At 38.6% G+C, this 7,624-nt stretch overlaps 1 protein-coding gene across 1 annotated transcript; it reads left to right on the top strand.

The window, feature by feature from the left end:
* The first annotated feature begins 1,171 nt into the window (after positions 1–1,171).
* LOC147635594 (uncharacterized) lies at positions 1,172–2,217 on the top strand. Its single transcript, XM_086802286.1, has 3 exons — positions 1,172–1,239; positions 1,329–1,846; positions 2,200–2,217. The coding sequence occupies exons 1-3, from the start codon at positions 1,194–1,196 to the stop codon at positions 2,215–2,217; spliced, it is 582 nt and encodes a 193-aa protein (XP_086658412.1). The 5' UTR covers positions 1,172–1,193.
* The last annotated feature ends 5,407 nt before the right edge of the window (positions 2,218–7,624 follow it).

Genomic DNA, 7,624 nt, shown 5'->3' with positions numbered 1-7,624 from the left:
GAGGCCAATGCCTTGTGTTAAATGGTCTATATGTTCTAGACTAATAGCACTAAGATGCCTAGGAATCATTGATCCTCAAAAGTAGGTAACTGCAATGATAGCAAAGATGTTGGCTAAATGCTTGATGCAGGAAGAGATCTGAGCTATCATGTTCAAGGAGGTGGTAACTAGAGGAAATATTATCACGGGGGGTGGAAATGCACGAGCGACCATTGCATTTGGGAGCGTGCCGGGAAGGTTGAAATGCACATTGCCTGGGGTGGAAGCATCAAGATGTACATAGGAGAGGGGAGGTGGGTGGGTGGGCACCTAAAGGAACCTAAATGTTAGGTACCTTATGTTTACCTTTTCCTATAAACATTAAGTACTTTAGTTCTACCAGAACCTTTAGCCATATAATATATACATAGCATAGAGGTCATGTGAATTTATACACAACATAGAATTTTTTAACTCCCATTCAAATGTTAGATACCTTAGGCTTACCTTTACGTCCATTGAAATGTTAGATACCTTAGGCTTACCTTTACGTCCTTAGGCTTAGCACCTTTACTCCCATTCAAATATTAGATACATTAGGCTTACCTTTACTTCTCCCAATAGGAATAGGAAACTTTAAAGCACAAGCTCACACAACAGAGAGTCGTGTAAGTCCCATTTGAATGGTTCATTTCTTGTACGCATTGCTTGAACATATGGCACAATGAATTTGAGCTCACATTTGGCTATGGATCATCGTAATGATGATGACGAAGAAATGGGCAGACGAGTTCGGGTGCATTTCTCAGTAGTAAGGCTTGCATAATGGTTCTTGCACCTGCACGTCCTTGTACGCTTATATCATGGTCCTTTCGGACGAAACACTGCAATGGGTTTGCATCACTGCCACCATGAACAGCCAATATATATTAGCTCCTTCAATGGCTCTTGTATTAAGCTAGGAAGCTCAGGTTTATTGCTTTCTCCTCAAATGTGCACTCTAACCAGAAGAGCCCATTTTGCAACTCTAGCTCTTCAATATAATCCGTGGCTTCACTTCATGTCTATGCTATTCTCTCTCTCCCCACACACACACACACTAGTAGGAGATGTTTGTGTGTGAGGTTGATGTTTTCCTATATACATGAAGTAGGGTTTATGTGTGATTCAGCTCAAACTTTTTGCTACTCATATTCAGGGCAAAAGAAAGGAAGATGGCTCCAAGAAAAGCAGGAAAACAACAGGCAAAGACTAAGAAAGGTATATGATGTGAATAGCCAAGATTCTATTGAGATTGTGTTTTATTGTTTTAGATATGCTTACTTGGGCTTGGTGTGTGTGTCTTACAGACAACAGGGGATACTCACTAAGATCTGGGCGTGTTTGTTTGACTCTTAGCGAGGAAGCTCAATCACGGACACCTTTGTCCTCACATGTATCTCCTGTTAGAGAGGAAACAGAAGCGCATAATTCTCTTGGTCATGAGGAAGAAGTGCTTGTGTTGGAGAACGAAATGAGCTCACCTCCTCCAACTCACACGGAGATTCCTGAATCTAGTACTGGTCAAGGGGAGACCCATAGAAGGCTTCTTGGAAAATCTATTGAATTGGGATTGCTTGGTGATGTATTCACTAAGTTTTTTGTGCAACGCAATTCCTCTACCCCATTGGTCCCTTTATGCAGGCTGATTCCAAATGAATCCATCCGTACAGTTTCTACCCAACTTGAGGTGTTTCGTGATTCTTTTGACTGCCATGGTTATGTCGAAGCATCTCCTCCTTTTTTAGTTTCACTTACACGTCCAGGAAGCTCTATGTATTTCGTGGTCACACAAATAGACTTGCAAGAATGGGGACCAAACTGGGTGGTACAACATGAGAGATTTGAGGATGAAATCAGAGGAACTGAGTGGGAGGATCTCAGTGGTAAGAAGTTTCTTGTATGGGATGGCAATCATCGTGTGAAGGCATGGATGTCTCGAGTGCGCGAAGGTATGTTCTTTTGAATGTCATAGAGTGATTTTATGCAACATTAGAAGTAATATATTGTAATATCTTTATTTTGCTTTCTCTAGCTTGGTCTCATAGCCCCTCACGCCATGTCCGGGTCAAATGTCAATTTTTGGTTGTGGACAAGAAGCAAGAAGGAGAATTGCTATTGGCTTTGCGATCTCAAAATGAGTAAGTGATCTCTCTCTACTTAATTATGGACATTGTGAAGTCATGGTTAAGTTCTTAGCTCATTGTGACTCTTTACAACACAGATTGGTGCGGACTAGTGTTACACCCACATTGTCACATGAGATCTTCATGTTTCAACGATTTGGAATGGCGGACAAATCATCCATATTGGACTACCTTGGTGAAGACGTAAGGAGGTGGGCTTTAATGGAGCTTAGTTTGGAGCGACGAAGTGGAGAGCAATGGTACAATGCTCCAGCTACGATCTTGGCACAGCTTGTGTGGAAGGTAGTGTTTGCATTTCCCATCTTTTATTAATAAACGGATTATCAATGTTTTTTAATCGTGTGAGTGATAATGAGTCCTTTTCGTTATACGTAGACACCGTTTGAAAATGCGGTGAAGCAAGCTATATCATGCATTGATAGACATGCCATGGGGTTGCAAGAATATGAGACAAAATGTGAGAAAGCCAGACGTGGTGTAGAGCAAACATTTCGAGATAGAGCGTACAAGATGCTCATAATTGCAAACCCATCCAATGGTGATGCATTCTTTCAACTCGTATATAACTATGATTGGTCCAAGAAGGGATTGGTTGCTCTGACCAAAGAAAAGCTCTACACAGTCGCCATATCTCGGATTTCAACTCAAAGGTATGTCACATGTCAATAAACCTCCCTTAACATAAACTAACCTTAATATCTAATCTCTTATGGTTTTGGTATGATGCTGAAATAGGAAGACGGAATTGCTTCAAATGCTTATGACCGGGAGGGCAAAGGACAAGGTAATTTCAGAGATGTTTGGGGATAACAAAAAGACGTTGCTGCATATGAAGAAAGAGTTGTATTGGGAAGAGCTAATAGGGGAGGCAGACTCTATTTTGGAGGGTTTATTGGTATATGATGATGTTGTCTACATCCCACCATTTATGCAATGGGTGCAAGAGGAGCGATCGAAACACATACCATGGGCTTTTCATGAGGTGTGGGCAAAGATTGGAAAAGTAAAGGAAGGCCAAAAGCAACCTGAGGTGGAGAATGCCGCAAAGAGGGTTGTCTATAGGTATATATCTTCTATTGCCATTACATTTTTGTAGAAAATACATATACGCTTTTAAAAAAATATTTTAGTACTGTTTGTTTTATTTTGGACATGTAGGTGGGTGCAGCTACTCATTGGCCAAGGTCTAATGGACGAAGAGACGGAAGCAATCAAAGAATGGGTAGATCCAAATTCCTCGGAAACAATGTACCCGAAGGAATGGGTTGAGAGAGGGGTTTCTGATTGGGAATTTAAGAGATGTCCTTGGTGGTTGGACTATCCTCTAAATCATGTGCCTCCAAGTGAGGAGCTCCTAGAAAAAGGTACTTTTTTGCTTCCTACTGAATTGTATGCATGTAAATGTAAATGTATATGTTTATGTAAACCTTCCTACCTATACATATGTAAACTATCCATATGCATATACATATTAGATACATATACATACAGATATATACATATACAAATACATATGTATATACATATGTATATATACATATGCATACATAAATACATACCTACACACATACACTAAATTCCTACATACATACAAAGTTCATGTTACATTTAAGATTTGGCATGTTAGATTTTAAAGAAACATTGTTAAGTTTTGATACATACATACCTACATACATATACATATAAATAGATACATATACCTACATACATATACATAGACACATGCCTACATACATATACATACCTATACATATACATAGATACATACCTACATACATATACATATACATATGCATATACATATACACATACATGTACATATACACATACATGTACATATACATATACACATACCTTTTTGTACATATACATATACAAAAAGGCATGGGGATTTTTACCTTTTTACTAATTATCTTGATCTATTTCTTGAAGAATTTAAGAATTGCCAATCTGAGCTTGAAAGAGAGCCCCCAACTCAAGAAGACTCTAGAATACCTTCCCCACAGCCAACAATCTTGACCCAGTCTCCAGTAGTTGGATCCTCGCGCGTGGCCCCAAAACCATCCACACCACTGTCACGAGTGCCACAATCACACCAAGAGCATACATCTACATCATCTCAAGTGCAACGTGAGAGGCGAACAAAGAGACGTCTTGACATTATGCATGATGTTCAAGAGGGAGACCCCACAAATGAAGATCAAGAGAGAGACCCTCCAGAGCATCTTCAAGAGAGGGAGGTGTCAGGACAACGTGACATCATGGACATGACTAGTAAGAGTACTTTCCATTGCAAATTTATTTTGAGAAGTGTGTGCTTTCGAAATGCATCTCATTTTTTGTCTTGTTTACTTGCAGGTGAGAGATGTTTTTCACACATATTGCTGGTAGACATCCACACTCTTTCGGAGGGCTCAGATAGGTAAAAAGAAAAATTTCACCATATAATTAGTTTTCCAAGTTCTACTTACCAAAACCAAACATCATAAATCTTTTATGTAGTGTGGAAGAATTCTTGATGAAGATTCCCAAGGCTCTATCTCATAGAGGTGCTCCCTCAGATACAGTGGCTCGCCTCATATGGGCTGACTTTCCTACAGGTTTACAGGTTGTTGATGTAGATACAGATGGGTGTCCCTCATGGAATCAAGTTTCTTCATCATTGATACGTGCCACACTCAGTTTTGTTGGTTTGTTTGTGGCCGATGAGGGTTGGTTTGTGTGTTTGAGTCTAATGGATCAACTTCCTTAAATATATTCCATGGGAAAGAAAGTTGGATTGGTCATGCATCGAACAATGTCTGTTCATGTGGAATCAAGTTATTTGTATGACAATGGAGAACGGGTAAGTCATAATCTCTGAAATATTTCCCTTTGTGTATACATGTTATGTGGTATGGATATCCAAACATAATGTTTTCTCGTTATGGTAGGTGGATACATTGGCGCTTAGTATGTTCTATCGAGTAAATTGCCATGTCCCTATTATTGATCGTGAGGCTGGGCAAAATGTTTCAAAGAAGTTATTCAATGCTCAACGAAATTTCATTTTTGAGAAGAATAAGAAGCATCCATTCCAACGCACAATGGTCTTGGAGCGCTACATTCGAGGTGGTGCAGAAAGATCTCCTATGTTCTTTAGGTGAGATAATTTTCATTCTGGTCATTTTCATAGCTACTTTTTCAAAATACTTAGATGCACGTTTATGATTGTATTTCATTGTAGGTGGCTAGTGGAGACCTTCTCAAGTGAAGGAGATAGTGTCTTGGACGTTTTTGCGGGATGTGGAGGCTTGGGACGTGCATGCCAAGAGTTAAAAAGGCACTATATGGGGATAGAGAATGACATGGAGGTAGCCAAAGCATGTCTGGGAGATTTCTCATTAGGTCGGGATGACATGTAGAAGAATGCTATAATTAGAATGCTATAATTTGTGGATCAAAAGACTTTGTATTCGAGATTGTCATGGTTTGGAAGTTTAAAGATCGATATATACATTTTTGATCTTTAAAAGATTGTGTTTTATATTTAAGTAAGTAAGAAAGTATGTATGTATGCAATGTATGTATATATGTTAGTGCTGCGTAGGTGGCTCTTGTATATATGTATGTATGTATATGTATATGTATGAGGTGTATGAATTTAGGTAGATATATGTATATATATAATTATATCAATAAGTATGATGTGGATCAAAGACTTTGTAATCGAGATTTTCATGGTTTGGAACTTTACAGATCGATATATATATTTTTTATCTTTAAAGGATTGTTTTTTATATTTAAGTAAGTAAGAAAGTATGTATGTATGTATGTATGTATATATGTTAGTATGTATGTAGGTAGCTCTTGCATGTATGTATGTATATGTATATTTTGTATATGTATATGTATGAGGTGCATGAATTTAGTTACATATATGAATATATGTAATTATATCAATAAGTATGATGTGGATCAAAAGATTGAAATTTATATTGTTGATCTTTCAAAGCTTGTTATTTATATGTAAGTAAGTTCTTGGTCCTTTACAAAGCTCATAGTAAGTTCATGGTCCTTTGCAAAGCTCGGACTCCTTGTTCATTGCTCCAAAAAGCTCGGCAAAAAAAGCTCGCAAAAAAAAATCCCCCATCATATGGCTAGGAAGCTCTTTATATGCTCTTTCCACTCATGTAACTAATTTCTTAATCCCTTACTTCATTGATGATCAGAATTTCTCCCAAATTTGCTAACTTTTAGGCAAATTTTGGCAGTTTTATAGTCTTGTAGTAAAATGCTCATAACTTTTCGCTCGGTTGTCCGTTTTTGAAAGTTTTTATATGGACGCGAAGCTCTCTTCAAGCTCTACGCACCTATATAATCCTCTTTTACACAGCCTATATGGATTTAAAATTACAATTCTCTGTGTATCTCTATTTTTTTAGACTTTTGGCCATTCTTTCTTCTTAAAATAATGATTAATTCCTCTTAATATCTTATCAAAAAGCCAATCCCATGTGTCTTATCCTCTTGTAAGTGATTGCTATATTCATTTGCTTTAATACGTTCTGACCAGATCGCCCAATTCGAATGGATGAACCTTACCAATATTCCCCATATGTTTCCGTTCACATAATCCTGAGTCGGAAGATTTTCTTCCAACAAAGATTGGCTACTTCTTACTACTCCAGCTCACAACAGCACTCCCAAATGAGAACATAAAACCACTGGTAGATCTCCTATCTGCAATACTACAAACCCAATTAGCATCTGTGTACCCATGCAACTGTATCTCTCTACCGGCCTCATAGAAATGTCCATAATCAACTACATCTAAGTGTGGCTTCCTTGGGGCCTGCATAAATTGACCCACAAGTCCAACAGAATAGCTCAAGTCTGGCCTCTTAATGGTCATGTAGATCAAACTACCCACTATGCGCCTGTATGTAGTGGGGTCCTCCAAAAGCTCACATGTATCTACAAAAAGCTTTGTGTTCTGCTCCAAAGGCACTGAAATAGGCATACATCTTGTCATACCATACTTGGACAACATGTCCAAGCCATACTACCTCTGCAATAACAAAATGCCATGAGGTGATCTCACCACCTCTATGCCCAAGAAATACCGTAGCTCACCCAAATCCTTCATCTCAAACTTTTGCTTCAAAAGCATCCTGACATCATGCATGTCTGCAGCACTATCGCCAGTGATAATCAAGTCATCCACATAGATGACTAATAGCATGATCTCTCTATCTGTCTTTTTCACATAAAGGGAAAAATCGACATTGGATATTTGAAATCCAATGGTAACAAGATACTCGCCGATCTTGTTTGACCATGCTCTGGGTGCCTGCTTTTCAAGCCATACAAGGCTTTGCATAACCTGCACACAAAATCTGGATGTGCATCACTCTCATAACCCTTCACTGTAGCCATAGCAATGATAGCTCTCACGGTTGCCATTCTTGCAACCGAGC

Source organism: Cibotium barometz, chromosome 9 (assembly GCF_041138505.1).
Source record: "Cibotium barometz isolate CiBa-2024 chromosome 9, ASM4113850v1, whole genome shotgun sequence".
Taxonomy (NCBI): Eukaryota; Viridiplantae; Streptophyta; class Polypodiopsida; order Cyatheales; family Cibotiaceae; genus Cibotium; species Cibotium barometz.
The sequence above is the reverse complement of the archived record's forward strand: the minus strand, read 5'-3'. Positions and strand labels throughout refer to the sequence as shown.